Source organism: Thalassophryne amazonica, chromosome 22 (genome assembly GCF_902500255.1).
Source record: "Thalassophryne amazonica chromosome 22, fThaAma1.1, whole genome shotgun sequence".
Taxonomy (NCBI): domain Eukaryota; kingdom Metazoa; phylum Chordata; class Actinopteri; order Batrachoidiformes; family Batrachoididae; genus Thalassophryne; species Thalassophryne amazonica.
This window is the reverse complement of record NC_047124.1, coordinates 29440869-29462961: the sequence shown is the minus strand read 5'-3', so window position 1 is coordinate 29462961 and position 22093 is coordinate 29440869. Positions and strand designations below refer to the sequence as shown.

Here is a 22093-nt window from a genome sequence, read left to right as displayed (position 1 = left end):
TGCCTGCTCCCAGACCACCAATAACCAGCAAAAATCTATTTAAGCATAAAAATTCAAAAAGAAAAAATAATATAGCACCTTCAACTGCACCACAGACTAAAACAGTTAAATGTGGTCTATTAAACATTAGGTCTCTCTCTTCTAAGTCCCTGTTGGTAAATGATATAATAATTGATCAACATATTGATTTATTCTGCCTAACAGAAACCTGGTTACAGCAGGATGAATATGTTAGTTTAAATGAGTCAACACCCCCGAATCACACTAACTGTCAGAATGCTCGTAGCACGGGCCGGGGCGGAGGATTAGCAGCAATCTTCCATTCCAGCTTATTAATTAATCAAAAACCCAGACAGAGCTTTAATTCATTTGAAAGCTTGTCTCTTAGTCTTGTCCATCCAAATTGGAAGTCCCAAAAACCAGTTTTATTTGTTATTATCTATCGTCCACCTGGTCGTTACTGTGAGTTTCTCTGTGAATTTTCAGACCTTTTGTCTGACTTAGTGCTTAGCTCAGATAAGATAATTATAGTGGGCGATTTTAACATCCACACAGATGCTGAGAATGACAGCCTCAACACTGCATTTAATCTATTATTAGACTCTATTGGCTTTGCTCAAAAAGTAAATGAGTCCACCCACCACTTTAATCATATCTTAGATCTTGTTCTGACTTATGGTATGGAAATAGAAGACGACTCCGTGGTATAACTCACAAACTCGTAGCTTAAAGCAGATAACCCGTAAGTTGTAGAGGAAATGGCGTCTCACTAATTTAGAAGATCTTCACTTAGCCTGGAAAAAGAGTCTGTTGCTCTATAAAAAAGCCCTCCGTAAAGCTAGGACATCTTTCTACTCATCACTAATTGAAGAAAATAAGAACAACCCCAGGTTTCTTTTCAGCACTGTAGCCAGGCTGACAAAGAGTCAGAGCTCTATTGAGCTGAATATTCCATTAACTTTAACTAGTAATGACTTCATGACTTTCTTTGCTAACAAAATTTTAACTATTAGAGAAAAAATTACTCATAACCATCCCAAAGACGTATCGTTATCTTTGGCTGCTTTCAGTGATGCCGGTATTTGGTTAGACTCTTTCTCTCCGATTGTTCTGTCTGAGTTATTTTCATTAGTTACTTCATCCAAACCATCAACATGTTTATTAGACCCCATTCCTACCAGGCTGCTCAAGGAAGCCCTACCATTATTTAATGCTTCGATCTTAAATATGATCAATCTATCTTTGTTAGTTGGCTATGTACCACAGGCTTTTAAGGTGGCAGTAATTAAACCATTACTTAAAAAGCCATCACTTGACCCAGCTATCTTAGCTAATTATAGGCCAATCTCCAACCTTCCTTTTCTCTCAAAAATTCTTGAAAGGGTAGTTGTAAAACAGCTAACTGATCATCTGCAGAGGAATGGTCTATTTGAAGAGTTTCAGTCAGGTTTTAGAATTCATCATAGTGCAGAAACAGCATTGGTGAAGGTTGCAAATGATCTTCTTATGGCCTCGGACAGTGGACTCATCTCTGTGCTTGTTCTGTTAGACCTCAGTGCTGCTTTTGATACTGTTGACCATAAAATTTTATTACAGAGATTAGAGCATGCCATAGGTATTAAAGGCACTGCGCTGCGGTGGTTTGAATCATATTTGTCTAATAGATTACAATTTGTTCATGTAAATGGGGAATCTTCTTCACAGACTAAAGTTAATTATGGAGTTCCACAAGGTTCTGTGCTAGGACCAATTTATTCACTTTATACATGCTTCCCTTAGGCAGTATTATTAGACGGTATTGCTTAAATTTTCATTGTTACGCAGATGATACCCAGCTTTATCTATCCATGAAGCCAGAGGACACACACCAATTAGCTAAACTGCAGGATTGTCTTACAGACATAAAGACATGGATGACCTCTAATTTCCTGCTTTTAAACTCAGATAAATCTGAAGTTATTGTACTTGGCCCCACAAATCTTAGAAACATGGTGTCTAACCAGATCCTTACTCTGGATGGCATTACCCTGACCTCTAGTAATACTGTGAGAAATCTTGGAGTCATTTTTGATCAGGATATGTCATTCAAAGCGCATATTAAACAAATATGTAGGACTGCTTTTTTGCATTTACGCAATATCTCTAAAATCAGAAAGGTCTTGTCTCAGAGTGATGCTGAAAAACTAATTCATGCATTTATTTCCTCTAGGCGGGGACTATTGTAATTCATTATTATCAGGTTGTCCTAAAAGTTCCCTAAAAAGCCTTCAGTTAATTCAAAATGCTGCAGCTAGAGTACTGACGGGGACTAGAAGGAGAGAGCATATCTCACCCATATTGGCCTCTCTTCATTGGCTTCCTGTTAATTCTAGAATAGAATTTGAAATTCTTCTTCTTACTTATAAGGTTTTGAATAATCAGGTCCCATCTTATCTTAGGGACCTCGTAGTACCATATCACCCCAATAGAGCGCTTCGCTCTCAGACTGCAGGCTTACTTGTAGTTCCTAGGGTTTGTAAGAGTAGAATGGGAGGCAGAGCCTTCAGCTTTCAGGCTCCTCTCCTGTGGAACCAGCTCCCAATTCAGATCAGGGAGACAGACACCCTCTCTACTTTTAAGATTAGGCTTAAACTTTCCTTTTTGCTAAAGCTTATAGTTAGGGCTGGATCAGGTGACCCTGAACCATCCCTTAGTTATGCTGCTATAGACGTAGACTGCTGGGGGGTTCCCATGATGCACTGTTTCTTTCTCTTTTTGCTCTGTATGCACCACTCTGCATTTAATCATTAGTGATCGATCTCTGCTCCCCTCCACAGCATGTCTTTTTCCTGGTTCTCTCCCTCAGCCCCCAACCAGTCCCAGCAGAAGACTGCCCCTCCCTGAGCCTGGTTCTGCTGGAGGTTTCTTCCTGTTAAAAGGGAGTTTTCCTTCCCACTGTAGCCAAGTGCTTGCTCACAGGGGGTCGTTTTGACCGTTGGGGTTTTACATAATTACTGTATGGCCTTGCCTTACAATATAAGCGCCTTGGGGCAACTGTTTGTTTGTGATTTGGCGCTATATAAAAAAATTGATTGATTGATTGATGTGCCACATATGTTGCACCCAACCCAATAATGGCAACCAACCAGGCAGACAACGGATCCTTGCCCACCTTCAAAAAGTGTAGTGAAGGGGTCATGGCGCTGCACAGCAGTACTCAGGTCCAAAGCTGAGGGTGGGCACCTAGAAGATCGTTTTCCTGAGCAACTGTGGCTTTCTTCTACATATGATGAAGAATAATAAAAAAGTAGGAGTGACCAAAGGGATCATACTGTAGATAATTTTGACCCGAGGTCATTGCCATCGGGTATTGTGAAGGCTTTGCGTCCATCTGTGCTCAGCATATGTCCAGTCTTATTACTGCCAGAGTCTTTAAATTCAGAGGGAACATTCTTTGGACACAGACCTTGGACAAGTTCAAAGATGGCTAAACTTGACCTATTTTAAAGAGGTATTTTAAGAGGTTAAAAAGTCACATTCTGTTTCAATCTGTTCGATTTATTTTTGAGTGGCAGGGTTGACAGCCAATCAGAGTAGGTGCTCTCCAAATCCACTACATTTTGTGTGTTTATATACGGGTGATTCTTTAACTACGGGCACTATTGGCCTTGTAAACGTAATTTCCACCACACCATTGCCTTACAATATAAAGCGCCTTGGGGCAACTGTTTGTTGTGATTTGGCGCTATATACATGTGCTCTGATGTCACTGTTTATCTCCATAGAAACTACCCAAACAATCTTTCATACAAACTGTTTAAAGGGACATTACAGTGTTGTGGTGGAAATTACGGCAATAGTGTGGGACAACTACATTTTGTTTAAAAAAAATCACAACAGTTGTATGACACTGAATACCCCAATTATGTTTGACTATTTTACTGATATTTTATTCAGAGATATTTTAAAACATTAGAAAAACGTTTCTTACCATTCATTTTTATCATTGAAGATCAAAAGTCTGGGTGTGGGACAAGCACAAAACGGCAATATTTCAATCAATCAATCAATCAATCAATTGTTTTTTATATAGCGCCAAATCACAACAAACAGTTGCCCCAAGGCGCTTTATATTGTAAGGCAAGGCCATACAATAATTATGTAAAACCCCAATGGTCAAAACGACCCCCTGTGAGCAAGCACTTGGCTACAGTGGGAAGGAAAAACTCCCTTTTAACAGGAAGAAACCTCCAGCAGAACCAGGCTCAGGGAGGGGCAGTCTTCTGCTGGGACTGGTTGGGGCTGAGGGAGAGAACCAGGAAAAAGACATGCTGTGGAGGGGAGCAGAGATCGATCACTAATGATTAAATGCAGAGTGGTGCATACAGAGCAAAAAGAGAAAGAAACAGTGCATCATGGGAACCCCCCAGCAGTCTACGTCTATAGCAGCATAACTAAGGGATGGTTCAGGGTCACCTGATCCAGCCCTAACTATAAGCTTTAGTAAAAAGGAAAGTTTTAAGCCTAATCTTAAAAGTAGAGAGGGTGTCTGTCTCCCTGATCTGAATTGGGAGCTGGTTCCACAGGAGAGGAGCCTGAAAGCTGAAGGCTCTGCCTCCCATTCTACTCTTACAAACCCTAGGAACTACAAGTAAGCCTGCAGTCTGAGAGCGAAGCGCTCTATTGGGGTGATATGGTACTATGAGGTCCCTAAGATAAGATGGGACCTGATTATTCAAAACCTTATTTGCATATAATGATGCTGAAAAAAGGTGAAAAAGTCATCATAGAGTACTAGAACAAATTTCTTAACACACTTTCATTGTAAAGATAACTATAAAAGTGTGAAATTTCCCCTTTTTTCTGTTTTTCATACAATATGATCAAAGGACATAATAAGTGCCCGTAGTCTAAGAATCACCCATACATGTTAGCATAGTGACATCACAGGCTGGTTGGTAGCTAGCTACAAAAATCAGTTTCGTTTGTGTGTAAATATTACCTCTTTGTCATATATTATGTAAAAACCTGTGAGAAATAAACACTTCTAAAACTGAAAACGCTGTATTTGGAACCTAATAACACCTGAGAGTCATTTACAAGAGATTTCACGGACGTTAGCATGGTGATGTCACAGACTGTTAGCTAGCTGAAAACTCTGTTTTGTTAGCATGTAAATATAACTTCTTTGTCATATATTATGTAAAAGCTAGCAAGAAATAAACACTTCTAAAATTGAAGAAGCTGTTTTTGTAACCTGGTAACACCTTTGGAGTCGTTTACAAGAGATTTTGTGGACAATAGCATGGTGACGTCACAGGCTGGTAGCTAGCTGCAAAACTATGTTTCGCTTGTGTGTAAAAGCAACAGGTTGGGTTTATTGTGTATAAATATAACCTCATATATTCTGTAAAAGCTAATGAGAAATAAACACTTCTAAAACTGTTTTTTTTTTTTTTTTTGTAACCTGATAACACCTCTGTAGTGATTTACAAGACATTTTGTGGACGTTAGCGTGTACGCTAACTTTCACTAACTCAAAGCTAACTTCCTATGGAATTAAATTTGTCTCATTAATACCCCCAAATGCACTCTACAAATATTCAATTCAATTTCAATTTATTTTCATTTATATAGCGCCAAATCACAACAGAGTTGCCTCAAAACACTTCACACAGGTAAGGTCTAACCTTACCAACCCCCAGAGCAACAGTGGTAAGGAAAAACTCCCTCTGAGGAAGAAACCTCAAGCAGACCAGACTCAAAGGGGTGACCTTCTGCTTGGGCCATGCTACAAACAAAAGTTACAGAACAATTCACAGAACAATTCACGGACGAATATACAAGAAATGCTGTTGGTGCACAGGACACGAGGGTCGCCAACACAAATACAACTACCATCTCTGGATGGAGCTGCACCTTAAACAGAGAGAAAAAACAGAATCGGGCATCAGAAAGACAAAACAAATACTGTATAATTTGCCTGCATTAAACAACAAGAAAAACAGAAGAAATACTAAGGTGATCGCCGGCCACTAGCCCTAACCTAAAGACCCAGAATTTAGGTAAAGTTGAGGCCGCTGCCCGCTCCAATTACTAATAAATGAATTAAAAGAGTAAAAAGCGTAAAAAAAAAAAAATGTACCAGTATGCTAGCCATATGAAAGGAAAAATAAGTGCGTCTTAAGTCTGGACTTGAAAGTCTCCACAGAATCTGACTGTTTTATTGACGCAGGGAGATCATTCCACAGAACAGGGGCACGATAAGAGCAAGCTCTGTGACCCGCAAACTTCTTATTCACCTTAGGGACACAAAGTAGTCCTGCACCCTGAGAACATAAAGCCTGGGCCGGTACGTAAGGTTTAATTAGGTCAGCTAGATAGGGAGGTGCTAGTCCATGAATAATTTTATAGGTTAGTAGCAGAACCTTAAAATCTGATCTCACTGGGACACGAAGCCAGTGAAGGGATGCCAAAATGGGTGTAATGTGGTTGTACTTTCTGCTTTGTGTCAAAAGTCTGGCTGCAGCATTTTGAACCAATTGGAGACCCCTAATGCTAGACTGCGGTAAACCAGAAAATAGAACATTGAACATAGAACATAGAACATCAATATTCCTTGATTTGCACAACTTCCTTTCTTGTCAAAAGCTCATGTGTACACACACACACACACACAAACACACACACACCCATGCAAGGCCTCCTGCAGATGCCATTAACTAGTAAATATTGTTTTTGATTGACTGACTGATTGAATGTTTGAGAGAGGGGCTTTATTGAATATGTACAAATTGTACATAAACCAATAGGATCTTAATAATTAATTAAACAACTGCAAATTATAAAAAAAAACCACATTATTCATATGGCTGAGGGTACTTTAGCATTGCGTAATATATATAGTTTGATGTGGTGACAACAAGAAAGGCCTTGTCATCCCACTCTGGAAAGGAAAAGGTGATCTCCTGGATTGCAACAACTACGACGTGGAGCAGTGAAATGTGCCGTTCATTTTTAAACTGGACGCTGTCTTGATCCGGTATGTCCTCTGACTAGCACAGGAATTATGAAAAGACGTGGACATCAGCACTTTTTCCGGCACACTAAGAGAGACATGCGGAGGAGTTCCACGTGTCGGTGTCGGTCTCTCAGGACAACTTTCAGGTGGATTTCAGATGGATTCCGGTTGCTTTCCAGTCGTGTGAATATCCGATTGTGATTGTGCATGAGCTGGACATGCCAGAACATGTCCCGTGAGGCTTCATCACGGCGTTGCTTTGCGCCGAGCGGCTGCACCGTGACGCGCGGAACTCCTCCGCATGTCTGTCTTAATGTGCCGGAAAAAGTGCTGATGTCCATGTCTTTTCACAATTCCTGTGCTAGTCAGACGACATACCGGATCAAGACAGCGTGGTGTTGCTTTGCGTGTCGCGGCTGCACCACCAGCGTAACATTATCTGCTGAGACAATTTTCCAGCTGATAATAGAGATTTGTGGAGAGCACTAATCCTGTGTGGTTGTGTTTACGTGCTGGAGAACCCAACAACGGCTCATCTTTCAGCACTCGAACAAACAAGAGGATAGAAGCAGTCGGGTGATAGTTATCTGTATTACTTTTTCTTTTATTATATTGTATCATGTTTTCTCACCTTTCCCATTTCTCTCTTCTCAAAACAACAAAGGGGTGATTCTTAGGCTACGGACACTTATTATGTCCTTTGATCATATTGTATGAAAAACAGAAAAAAGGGGAAATTTCACACTTTTATAGTTATCTTTACAATGAAAGTGTGTTAAGAAATTTGTTCTAGTAGTCTATGATGACTTTTTGAACTTTTTCACCTTTTTCAGCATCATTGCACACATGAGCTCGTGGTGCAGCCGCGACGCGCAAAGCAACACCACGCTGTCTTGATCCGGTATGTCGTCTGACTAGCACAGGAATTGTGAAAAGACATGGACATCAGCACTTTTTCCGGCACATTAAGACAGACATGCGGAGGAGTTCCGCGCGTCTCGGTGCAGCCGCTCGGCGCAAAGCAACACCGTGATGAAGCCTCACGGGACATGTTCTGGCATGTCCAGCTCATGCACAATCACAATCGGATATTCACACGACTGGAAAGCAACCGGAATCCGTCTGAAATCCACCTGAACGCTGTCCTGAGAGACCAACACCGAGGTGGTTTTGTCCCGCGTAATGAACGGAGCCGTGGCACATCCCTCCGCTTTTCTTTCCATGAAAAAAACTCCTGTAACGGTGGAATGTGCCGGAAAAAGTGTTGATGTCCACATCTTCTGCCTTTTTGTGAAAGTCAGACGAGGTCCCGGATCAACAAAGCTTTCACGTTGGAAATGATCTGGTTGTTCCAGCGGGGTGTCAGCCTGTCGATGGGGGCTGGGAGTGCGCCGCGCTCTCAGCAGTTGTGGGCCGTCCTTAAAGCGGCAGTAACACCCCGTAATCTGTTTAATCCCCATAAAATCGTCCCTGAAAGCCATATTAATTTTTCGAACGGTGTCCACCTGGAGGTCTCTCACAGTTTCTGGAAAAAAATTGATGCAGCAAAGCTCCAAATCGTTCAGACATTTATTCGCAATAAAAAATAGACGAGAGGGGTGGACCACACCTCACTCAAAGCCTGCTCACAGGCGAATGACGCAATCAACAGGCATGAAAAAACTCACACATGCGCACGAGGGTTCAAGCTTGTCTGACGCAATCACACGTGATTCAAATCCATATGGTTTTTTAAAAAAATAATAAGGTCGGATACTTTTCTAACAGACCTCGTACAAGGGTATTACACTGCTCTCTGTGCCAGCAAAAGTGCTCGCCAGGATTTTTCGAAATGGGATTCAGTCACAGTTACTTGACAGTCCAGCTTCACACCCAAGAATTCAACCACTGACCACATCTTCACTCTGAGTATTCACTGAATGCAAGTGTGAATTTTTGCAAAGCACAGAAACATCCCTATCATTTTTTAAATTATTATTATTATTTTTGCTTGAACCATGTGAGATCTTGACCCTAACGAGTTGCCCAAGACCATGACTGGATGTAGTCATCACCGGATGTTTCTGCAGAATTATTTGTCTTCATGGTTACATGGGGTAACCCAGATAAAGTCTATTACCCACATTGTTGGGGAGTGTTAGTTGGATCACTAAAGCTGTGTGTCTATTTTTCCTGAGCTTGACATTCAGGAAGATTATTCCTAATGAGCCCAATGACTGTGCAAATTAAGCAAACTCCCCTGTAGTGCCTGGCTGTGGTGGACAGATAGCGATGAGGACCGACTGCAGGTCTTCCTGGTTGGTCGCCAATTAGGCCTCAAAGCACTTCCATGATTTGGTTACACCTGCCACAAAGTAGGCCTGACCAAAAACACAGAGTCTCTGACTTCTTCCCAGTGACTCTGGTGTTCATCAGAGATGTGTTCTTGCATCTACTCAGTTATTTAACGAGGTATAGGAGAAGGTTGTGGAGTCCAACATCTTAGGTGGTTTTTCTTGGTGAAGAAATGTTTACTGGGCTTGACTTTGCAGATGATGCTGTGATCTTTGTGGATGTGATCAATGGATGCCCCAACTGTCCCACTTGCGAACCTGAGTTACCTGTCAAAGCACCTTGGTTTGTGATTGTCCAGGATCAAGACTAAGATCCATACTTTTAGTGCCATCACAAGTGTATGTGGTGAAAGTGTTGAATTTAAAGTATATTTTTGTCTATGGATCCTCAGCCTTTTAAATCAAGAGACGTGTAGGAGTCATGAAGACCTTGGAAAGAAATATTTGGCAATGCAGATTCCAGTGCAACAGGATGAAGGTCCAAGTCTTTAGTGTGGTTGTGAGATTTGGATGCTAACTGTTGATCTAAGGTGATGACTGGTAGTCTTTGGTACTTGATCTCTTCGGATCATTGGATACTAGGAATGACTATATCAAACAAATGGTTCCTTTGAGAGACTCGGATGTAGGGTGCACTTGTCAGGTGATATCAGCTACAGCATCTTGGCCATGTGATGAATGTCCGTCAACATCATCATCCAGAGTGTGTCATCACTGAGGATCCCAGTAACTGGAAATGGCAAAGAGAATGCCTACAACTGGTACACAGATCAGGTTTGAACACCTGCAACCGCCCGACCTGATGAGAGCTAATCCACACCACCCAACCCACAAAAATATGACGAGATTTACAACCCGAACCCAACCCCGCCCACCGAGGAGAGCATAAAACAGCCAATGGGTGTGAACACATTCCCTCTTTGACGCACACACACTACTTTCTGTCACAAAACAGTGACTTAAGCCAATTACTTCCAGCCCGTAAATGGATTACAATTAGTATTTCGTCATTATTATTGGATGCAGAGAGATTTGGGAGGTGTTGGTTCTGGTACTTAAAGACAATTTATTAAACGGCACAGAGTGCACCCTCTGTGCAAAAAGCCGTATCTTTCAATTAAGTAAATTATTGTCTGTGTCGATAGAAAAATGACCAGGTTGGACTTCCAGATGCTGTTTTTGGTCCATCCTATACGTGTGTTTGTTGTAGTGCGTGTGGGGGAAGACAGAGACAAGATAGAAAATTACAACAGACACTGAATGCATCACAGGGAGTGTGTGTCTTTGCATCTTTGAATGATTCTTTAACTACGGGTACTATTGGCCTTGTAAATGTAATTTCCACCACACCATTGCCTTACAATATAAAGCGCCTTGGGGCAACTGTTTGTTGTGATTTGGCGCTATATACATGTGCTCTGATGTCACTGTTTATCTCCATAGAAACTACCCAAACAATCTTTCATACAAACTGTTTAAAGGGACATTACAGTGTTGTGGTGGAAATTACGGCAATAGTGTGGGACGACTACATTTTGTTTAAAAAAATCACAACAGTTGTATGACATTGAATACCCCAATTATGTTTTGATTATTTTACTGATATTTTATTCAGACATATTTTAAAACATTAGAAAAAAATGTTTCTTTACCATTCATTTTTATCATTGAAGATCAAAAGTCTGGGTGTGGGACAAGCACAAAACGGCAATATTTGCATATAATGATGCTGAAAAAGGTGAAAAAGTCATCATAGACTACTAGAACAAATTTCTTAACACACTTTCATTGTAAAGATAACTATAAAAGTGTGAAATTTCCCCTTTTTTCGGTTTTTCATACAATATGATCAAAGGACATAATAAGTGCCCGTAGCCTAAGAATCACCCCTTTGTTGTTTTGAGAAAAGAGAAATGGGAAAGGTGAGAAAACATGATACAATATAATAAAAGAAAAAGTAATACAGATAAACTATCACCCGACTGCTTCTATCCTCTTGTTTGTTCGAGTGCTGAAAGATGAGCCGTTGTTGGGTTCTCCAGCATGTAAACACAACCACACAGGATTAGTGCTCTCCACAAATCTCTATTATCAGCTGGAAAATTGTCTCAGCAGATAATGTTACGCTGGGAGGCTCTCGGGAGGATAACAGGCTTTTTTTTTTTTTAAAGAAATCAATCTTCTACTTATCAGAAAGCAGACAAAGCAAAACGGCCTGTTTGGCTGTAGCCCTTATGATATTGTAGACAAAATGTTCACAGTGGGTCCTTTCTAGATTTGACTGATATGGATTTTTAGGGACCAATACTTTTATTAGAGAGTTAAAAAAACTATACCCATTTATCTGCCGATAATACATAAAAATGGCAATGATTACTAACGGAGCTATTCCACAGGGCACCGTTCTCCTACGATTGCCCACGATCCAAAAAAGTGCAAAAACGGGATAAAACTGTTAAATCCGTCTTGCCTCCCAGCAAGCTGACTTATATCATGCAGACCTGGCAACTGGTTATCTTATAAAGGGCAGACCTGGCAAATGGCTGGCTTATAAAGGGCAGACTTGGCAACTGACTTGGCTTATAAAGGGCAGACCTGGCAAGCCAATCACAAACTAAAGAAAGGAGCTCGAGCTGTTCAACTCTGAGCAAAAACTGTAACAAACATTGCTTTGGCTTCAAACTTTCCCCAGACGGCGCACGATCAAACACGTTTAAAGAAGTTTGAACATGATCAAAACTAAAGAGTACGAATACCCTGAAGTTACCACGTAACATCAACAATTTCGAGAATCGGGATCCTGGATCCCAATTTCAAATCTGGTACGTATACCAAGTTTGTTCAAGATTGACAAAGATGGATCAAGAAGTTACTATGATGCCTCAAATCTCGCCCCGATAACTACAACTACAGCCAACACTGAACCATTTTACACCTTGCTGCCTTTATTTGGCTTAGTAGTCATTGTGTCACATTGCAAAATGGATTTCTTGTCTAATTTCGGTCCACTTAGCTGGCGGCATAGCATCTGCTTGTCTTTTGTCACTGATTCAATATGAATGGCAGCTGGTCGCTTTGCCTCTGTCTCTTGTAGCTAATGTGTAGCCTACATCTGTCAAACTTTTAAATGATGTTCTCTGATGCTTTTGGAATTGTGCTAATGTTCCATAGAATTTCTGGGGTGCATGCAATATGGGTTAAAGCCTAGTGCTTATAGGTTGGGGGTAGACTGTTGTGATGCCAGTCTGTTATGTGTTAATTATGCCGTGTTGTCTGTCTAATGATCTATTATGTAGATAGTTTTTATTTTTATTGTACTGTGAAGACATATGTTTGCAGCATGAGTCCAAGTCAAACTTTCCCTATGGGGCAATAAAGTATACCATATCATATTGTATATATATTAAAGCATTATTAACTGAGCAAGAGGTCGGTATAATAATTTGTCCATTATATGGCTACTATATATAAACACATGAACTTACAGTATCACCAGACTATGAAAGCTGCTGACGGCTTTGGGCTCGTAGTCACACCTGTTTGCTTCACCTCCATGAAGAACTTGCTAAGAGATAGTCCGGTTGTTAGCTGGTAAGCTTTCAATATGTGTGTTTTTCCGATGCTGTTTAGGTATTTATGGAGTATGTTCATGTCCGACTTTGTTTTTCTAATCGTATTTTTAGTTTTCTGGTTTGTAATGAAAGTGATATGTGTTCTGGACCAATTGTCATGGCAACCTGTCTGATATGGGGAAATATCGAAATATCTGACCAGTAATCAGCCAATCAGAGCGCGTGTAGTGTCGCAACCCTATAATAATGGCTGATATTATCAGCCAACCGTTATATCTCTCATCCTTTCACATGCATGCTCACCTTGAGTAGGCAGGCATTGGTCACCACTTGCTTGGGGTCTACCACATCCACCAGAGGCTCCTTGATGGCAACATTACGAATGCAGCTCATGTCGAACCCGTACACATTTTCCCACCCTGTGCACAACACAAACGAGCATTCATAGAATTCATAGCTTCACCCCTCGCAATCTCAGCATTACTAAGGAAAAGGTGCCATAAAAGCATATACAGTAGTGACATCATCATTATGTCACATCATCATCAGCATATGGCAATCAATCAATTCAATTCAATTTTTTTTTTTTATATAGCGCCAAATCACAACAAACAGTTGCCCCAAGGCGCTTTATATTGTAAGGCAAGGCCATACAATAATTACGTAAAACCCCAACGGTCAAAACGACCCCCTGTGAGCAAGCACTTGGCTACAGTGGGAAGGAAAAACTCCCTTTTAACAGGAAGAAACCTCCAGCAGAACCAGGCTCAGGGAGGGGCAGTCCTCTGCTGGGACTGGTTGGGGCTGAGGGAGAGAACCAGGAAAAAGACATGCTGTGGAGATCGATCACTAATGATTAAATGCAGAGTGGTGCATACAGAGCAAAAAGAGAAAGAAACAGTGCATCATGGGAACCCCCCAGCAGTCTACGTCTATAGCAGCATAACTAAGGGATGGTTCAGGGTCACCTGATCCAGCCCTAACTATAAGCTTTAGCAAAAAGGAAAGTTTTAAGCCTAATCTTAAAAGTAGAGAGGGTGTCTGTCTCCCTGATCTGAATTGGGAGCTGGTTCCACAGGAGAGGAGCCTGAAAGCTGAAGGCTCTGCCTCCCATTCTACTCTTACAAACCCTAGGAACTACAAGTAAGCCTGCAGTCTGAGAGTGAAGCGCTCTATTGGGGTGATATGGTACTACGAGGTCCCTAAGGTAAGATGGGACCTGATTATTCAAAACCTTATAAGTAAGAAGAAGAATTTTAAATTCTATTCTAGAATTAACAGGAAGCCAATGAAGAGAGGCCAATATGGGTGAGATATGCTCTCTCCTTCTAGTCCCCGTTAGTACTCTAGCTGCAGCATTTTGAATTAACTGAAGGCTTTTCAGGGAACTTTTAGGACAACCTGATAATAATGAATTACAATAGTCCAGCCTAGAGGAAATAAATGCATGAATTAGTTTTTCAGCATCACTCTGAGACAAGACCTTTCTAATTTTAGAGATATTGCGTAAATGCAAAAAAGCAGTCCTACATATTTGTTTAATATGCTCTTTGAATGACATATCCTGATCAAAAATGACTCCAAGATTTCTCACAGTATTACTAGAGGTCAGGGTAATGCCATCCAGAGTAAGGATCTGGTTAGACACCATGTTTCTAAGATTTGTGGGGCCAAGTACAATAACTTCAGTTTTATCTGAGTTTAAAAGCAGGAAATTAGAGGTCATCCATGTCTTTATGTCTGTAAGACAATTCTGCAGTTTAGCTAATTGGTGTGTGTCCTCTAGCTTCATGGATAGATAAAGCTGGGTATCATCTGCGTAACAATGAAAATTTAAGCAATACCGTCTAATAATACTGCCTAAGGGAAGCATGTATAAAGTGAATAAAATTGGTCCTAGCACAGAACCTTGTGGAACTCCATAATTAACCTTAGTCTGTGAAGAAGATTCCCCATTTACATGAACAAATTGTAATCTATTAGACAAATATGATTCAAACCACCGCAGCGCAGTGCCTTTAATACCTATGGCATGCTCTAATCTCTGTAATAACATTTTATGGTCAACAGTATCAAAAGCAGCACTGAGGTCTAACAGAACAAGCACAGAGATGAGTCCACTGTCTGAGGCCATAAGAAGATCATTTGTAACCTTCACTAATGCTGTTTCTGTACTATGATGAATTCTAAAACCTGACTGAAACTCTTCAAATAGACCATTCCTCTGCAGATGATCAGTTAGCTGTTTTACAACTACCCTTTCAAGAATTTTTGAGAGAAAAGGAAGGTTGGAGATTGGCCTATAATTAGCTAAGATAGCTGGGTCAAGTGATGGCTTTTTAAGTAATGGTTTAATTACTGCCACCTTAAAAGCCTGTGGTACATAGCCAACTAACAAAGATAGATTGATCATATTTAAGATCGAAGCATTAAATAATGGTAGGGCTTCCTTGAGCAGCCTGGTAGGAATGGGGTCTAATAGACATGTTGATGGTTTGGATGAAGTAACTAATGAAAATAACTCAGACAGAACAATCTGAGAGAAAGAGTCTAACCAAATATCGGCATCACTGAAAGCAGCCAAAGATAACGATACATCTTTGGGATGGTTATGAGTAATTTTTTCTCTAATAGTTCAAATTTTGTTAGCAAAGAAAGTTATGAAGTCATTACTAGTTAAAGTTAATGGAATACTCAGCTCAATAGAGCTCTGACTCTTTGTCAGCCTGGCTACAGTGCTGAAAAGAAACCTGGGGTTGTTCTTATTTTCTTCAATTAGTGATGAGTAGAAAGATGTCCTAGCTTTACGGAGGGCTTTTTTATAGAGCAACAGACTCTTTTTCCAGGCTAAATGAAGATCTTCTAAATTAGTGAGACGCCATTTCCTCTCCAACTTACGGGTTATCTGCTTTAAGCTACGAGTTTGTGAGTTATACCACGGAGTCAGGCACTTCTGATTTAAAGCTCTCTTTTTCAGAGGAGCTACAGCATCCAAAGTTGTCTTCAATGAGGATGTAAAACTATTGACGAGATACTCTATCTCACTTACAGAGTTTAGGTAGCTACTCTGCACTGTGTTGGTATATGGCATTAGAGAACATAAAGAAGGAATCATATCCTTAAACCTAGTTACAGCGCTTTCTGAAAGACTTCTAGTGTAATGAAACTTATTCCCCACTGCTGGGTAGTCCATCAGAGTAAATGTAAATGTTATTAAGAAATGATCAGACAGAAGGGAGTTTTCAGGGAATACTGTTAAGTCTTCTATTTCCATACCATAAGTCAGAACAAGATCTAAGATATGATTAAAGTGGTGGGTGGACTCATTTACATTTTGAGCAAAGCCAATAGAGTCTAATAATAGATTAAATGCAGTGTTGAGGCTGTCATTCTCAGCATCTGTGTGGATGTTAAAATCGCCCACTATAATTATCTTATCTGAGCTAAGCACTAAGTCAGACAAAAGGTCTGAAAATTCACAGAGAAACTCACAGTAACGACCAGGTGGACGATAGATAATAACAAATAAAACTGTTTTTTGGGACTTCCAATTTGGATGGACAAGACTAAGAGTCAAGCTTTCAAATTAATTAAAGCTCTGTCTGGGTTTTTGATTAATTAATAAGCTGGAATGGAAGATTGCTGCTAATCCTCCGCCCCGGCCCGTGCTACGAGCATTCTGACAGTTAGTGTGACTCGGGGGTGTTGACTCATTTAAACTAACATATTCATCCTGCTGTAACCAGGTTTCTGTAAGGCAGAATAAATCAATATGTTGATCAATTATTATATCATTTACCAACATGGACTTAGAAGAGAGAGACCTAATGTTTAATAGACCACATTTAACTGTTTTAGTCTGTGGTGCAGTTGAAGGTGCTATATTATTTTTTCTTTTTGAATTTGCAATCTCCATGCTAATTCATGTGCACATGGCATCACCCATCTAGCACTTTAAAATTCAAAGTTATTGTTGAAAATGTAATTTTATTATCATTATTATTATTTGTTGTGTGGAATGTGATTACTTATTTTTAAATTTATTGTGGAAAATTATATTGTATGGCTTTTGCCTTACAATATAAAGCGCCTTGGGGTGACTGTTTGTTGTGATTTGGCACTATATAAATAAAATTGATTTGATTTGATTTTAAAATGTGATGTTCTTCAATAATTTCACATGGTCATTTGAAGACATTCTAATAATGTCACATATTAGGTTATCTTATTCTATTTTCTGATTTATTTGCACTCTAGAACATCCTTTTTGCTCTTTTTGTTTCAGTGGTTTTTCTTCCAGAACTTTTAACACCCTGCTGTGTTCTGTCAAAAACAAAGCCTTGCCAGGAAGAAAGGTCTTCCATCCATCTTTTTTCTTTTGCAATTTTTTTCCTCTAAACTATCAAAATGGAGTTAAAATGAAACATCAAGATGTGACTGGAGTGTGGATTTTTAGCTTTAATTTAAGGGGTTTAACAAAAATATTGCATTAACTATTTGAAAATTACAGCTGTTATGTATACACAGCCCCTCCAACTTAAGAGTACATCAGTGGAGAAAATAACATACATTTGTGACAAACGTTTTCTAGAAATTACAGGATTTCTGGGTTTGCGGTGGCATTTTTACATTGTTACACTGACATGCATTTCACGAGCAACGGGCTGTATTAAACATACCAAAGAAGATGCTAAAAATGTTTAGCTGAGTCATGCTAGCTTCGCATCATGTTAGCTGTTAGCTTCATTTGAAATTAGTGACAACCACAGTTGACATCTTCTTTAAAATGGTTCATCAAAACACGTAAAACGCGCCATGTCACTGTCACAGAGTACAGCATAAATTGTGGTTTGTCACATACCTGAAAATCTGGTAGTTTCCAGAAAATATTTTTCAATCATGTAAAGCAACATTCAGTTGAACATGAATGTCATTCAATAATTCATCCATTTTATACCATATAGTGGTATCTTTGTGGTGTTTTGGCTTTAAGCATTAACATTTGGTTTTGTTGTTGTTGTTTGTAAGGTACATAATCCATTTAATGGATATTATTATTATTACTACTACTAGTAGCTACCTTCAATGAAGCCTACACCAAGCTTGGTCTTCACATCAACCTGAAGAAGACGCAGGTCCGTATCAGCCTCCACCCAACATGGTCAATCCAAAGCTTCCTGCTGTGGAACTGCACAGACAGGTCTTGAAAAACTTGACCCACTTTCCACGGAAACAGCCATGTGTCATAAAATGCCAACATCAATGACAAGATCCAGCACAAACTCAAATGAGCAGGAGCTGCCTTCAGCCGCCTTCGCCCCCAATGTTTTCAACAACAAACGCCTTTCAATAGTAAGTCCCTTCGGCTGCTCCCTTGTTTGCACTTGGGGTCACCACAGCAAATCCAAGGTGGATGTGCATGTTGAATTGGCACAAGTTTTACGCCGGATGCCCTTCCTGACGCAACTCCTCATTACATGAAGAAATGTGGCAGGGGTGGGATTTGAACCCGGAACCTTCTGAACTGAAACCAAGCGCATTAACCACTTGGCCACCACCTTTCAATACCAGACAATAATCCTTGTCTACAAAGCTGTTGTCATGCCATACGAATCTGAGACCTGGACCACCTACTGCCACCACCTGAAGACCCATGCGTGATTCCACCAATGCTGCCTGAGGAGTATCCTCTGCATCAAGTGGGAAGACTACTGTACCAACGTCAGCATATTGGCTGAAGCCAAGCTCCAGAGCATAGAGTGTGTCATCTTCAAGAACCACCTTCCATGGGTGAGTCATGTCTTTAGGATGTGTAGCGGGATGAAGGTCCCGGGTCCGGATTGTGACCGCAGGACCTTTGTGGCCGGGACGGCGGGCTGACCTGGTAGAGGAATGGTCTTTAGCACGAGCTGTCCGGGTTCGATCCCACCACCGTCCCAGCGACAAAGGTCCTGCGGTCACAATCTGGCATCACAAACAGGATGTGGGTAGTCACAGAACATGTTTAAATGCACCTGTGACTTTGGGACGAAGTCAAAAATGGTGGGGAGATATGTCGCGGGATGAAGGTCCCGGGTCCTGATTGAAAAGACGTTCCCGCTAGCTTGGCTAACGGGGAATTCCCCTTTGGCTGACCTGGTAGAGGAATTGTCTTTAGTGCAAGACGCCTGGGTTCGATCCCGACCACAAAGGTCCTGCGGTCACAATCGGATGACAGCCGACTTCCCAAGCAGATCTTCTACTCCCAGTTGCGTGAATGAAAACAGTCCAGAGGAGGGCAGAAGAAACGCTACAAGAACTTCGTGAAGCACAACCTCAAGAGCTGCTCCATTGACTGGAAGAACTGATAAGAACAAGTTAGGGACCGAGCCAGCTGGTGATCAATAATCCACACTAGGGTGGAAGTCTTCAAAAAATAAGAATGAACAACACAGGAGAACAACACAGGTTCACCATCCCATCGGGGAATTGATCAAGAGACAAGCTTCCTTGCTATCAAGGGATTGCCATGATGACAATGAGTGGTAGTAGTAGTAGTAGCAGGGGTGCCAAAAAGGGGAGAATAAGGTGAAGGATTCTAGGGGCCCACGGCTGAGAAGGGGCCAGTGAGGCCCATAATACAATTATAATACTGGCAAAATAATATGGTCCAGTAAGATTTCTTTTCATGGGGCCTAAAATCCCTGTTGGTGCCCCTGAGTAGTAGTAGTAGTAGTAGTAACAATAACAAGAAAAAGAACAAAAAGTGGGTTCTAACCCTTAATAATAATGACTTAGAAATCAGCTAGAAATCGTTATTAAATATTACACATACTTTGTAATGACTTATGCACTAATATGGAAATTTATACATGTATGCAGGTGTAGAGCTCAACCACAGAAACCAGTGAAAAATCAAAAACATGACGCCAAATACCAGCAATGTTGCCATCAATACTCACAGTGAATCTTGAAGTCCTTGTACTGCCGGTCTTCAATGGCGACCACGTAGAGAGCTGCTCTGTCAGGAAACATCAGTCCTCCAGGTTTCTGAACAAGGCAAAAGTTTCCTTGGTCACTGAATGCACAGAAAGACTTTTACCTTTATACTTGACACAAATGAGGCCCCATTTTCCATAGAAAAAAATCCCTTGATTCCTCAATTTCCTTCAGGGAAACTGAGGAATCAAGGGATCCCAAGGTCCCAAGGGATCAATAAAGTTCTATCTAATCTAATCTAATCTAAATACAGAGTAGAAATGTGGTCCTCCATGCAACCATGTGTGTGATTACCAGTGGACCAGCAAGAACTCGTTCTAAAGTCCAACCAAATGTCGTAAATTTCAACACTCAGACTCACCATACATAAGTGGATTCACAACACTTGTACACGCTGCTTGTACACATAGAAAAACTGAACTGAAAATGATTATTACAAAAAACACTTATAGAGTTTTGTTGGCTGCTGGTGCATGCAGAGAGGTTGGCATTGATCCACAGCAACAAAACATCTATTTTAAAACCACATTCTAAATGTGGTGATGCGCACTTGGTGCACTCTTTAAAGGGATGGCAGGCAACACTCTGATTGGTTTATTTCATCTGCTCAAACCACACCTATGATTAAAGAGGTTAAATCCAACATGTCTGCACCCAGCCCCCAATTGTATGATATCAAGATAGGGCCCTTGGCTAGGATTTAAAATGCCAAAAATCCTTCAAAAACCTGTCATAAGACCTCACACAATCTAAGCTCCTCCCACTCCACCATCATACCAGCCACTTTTCCCGGGCGAAGATGACGGTGTTGAGCATGGACTCATAGAAGAGGCAGTAGCCCATCCATTCTGAGATGATGATGTCCACCTTGTCCACCGGCAGCTCCACCTCCTCCACCTTACCATTGAAGATGGTAATGACTGCAGCGCAAAACAGCAGGTGACAAATTCACGTGTTGGAATCGTTGAAAATGGTGTGCGCATAGGGTATGCCTCTGATGTGCTCCATTTTGATTTCAAATTATTCCCAACCTAAAATGATCCTTATTACTAATGCAAGATCATTATCACTTACCTTGGAACCTGAACACAGATCTTTGATCCCAGATTTTTCACTTTGATTATGATTGCTGAATGTTGATCCTGATCATTGATCAGATCAATATTCAGTAATCTTTGATCCTAACAGTTTATCTTATATCTTTATTGGTAATTTTTGATTCTGTTGATATTTCATGCTGATTGATGAGCTCTGATCCTGACTGCTGCACTTTTACCCTGATTGATGAATGCTGCCCATACTAGCTGCACTTTGATCCTGACTGCTGATATTTCATCCTGATCAGTACATTTTGTTCCTGATGGCTCAATGTTGATCCACAGCATTGACCTTTGGTCCTAATCAGTAATCGTCCATCCTAATGGACGATTGGATGGATCTAATGGATCTTTCATCCTTATCAGTAATCTTTTATTCTGTTGTTTGATTTTCTTTGTGCCTGATGGTGCAACGTTGATTCAGATCACTGATCTTTGATCCTAAACAGTAATATTTGATCCTAACAATTGATTTTTCATCTTTATCTGTAATCTTTGATTCAGACAGTTGAACTTTCTTTGTTCCTGATGGCTCAATGTTGATCCAGAATCACTTATCTTTGATCCTAAACAGTAATATTTGATGCTAACAATTTATTTTTCATCTTTATCTTTAATCTTTTATTCTGACAATTGAACTTTCTTTGTTCCTGATGGATCAACGTTGATTCAGATCACTGATCTTTGATCCTAAACAGTAATATTTGACCCTAACAATTGATTTTTCATCTTTATCTGTAATCTTTGATTCTGACAGGTGAACTTTCTTTGTTCCTGATGGCTCAGTGTTGATCCCGAATCAATGAGCTTTGACTCTGAGTGCTGATCTTTGATTCTGACCAATGAACTTTGATTCTGATTGTTGTCCTTTGATCTGCCCCTTGAACTGGCTCAAAAGCAAATTTTAATGTGTTCTTTGCGCTATGCTCACCAATCGAAAACATTTAATTAATATTGGCTTGTACTTTTTGCATAGACCTGCTAATAAACAAACAAATGAACAAGCAAGTGAATGTGTTTTGTAGTCTGAATGGATCACATGATGCTAAAATACAGCAATTGGTCATTTTATTGGAGTCAAAATGTGTTTTTGGTCATTTAAGGGGAAAAAAT

General features: G+C 40.4%; 1 protein-coding gene across 2 annotated transcripts in view; it reads right to left on the bottom strand.

Moving 5' to 3' along the window:
* Positions 1-22093, bottom strand: part of LOC117504243 (protein arginine N-methyltransferase 8-B-like) — a 50607-nt gene that overhangs the window by 12728 nt on the left and 15786 nt on the right. For both annotated transcript variants that reach the window (XM_034163645.1, XM_034163646.1), the window contains exons 5-7: positions 20661-20803; positions 19847-19934; positions 13209-13324 (exon numbers count right to left, since the gene is read on the bottom strand). In XM_034163645.1, the coding sequence (XP_034019536.1) occupies positions 13209-13324; positions 19847-19934; positions 20661-20803 (347 nt within the window). The remainder of the gene's footprint in view (positions 1-13208; positions 13325-19846; positions 19935-20660; positions 20804-22093) is intronic.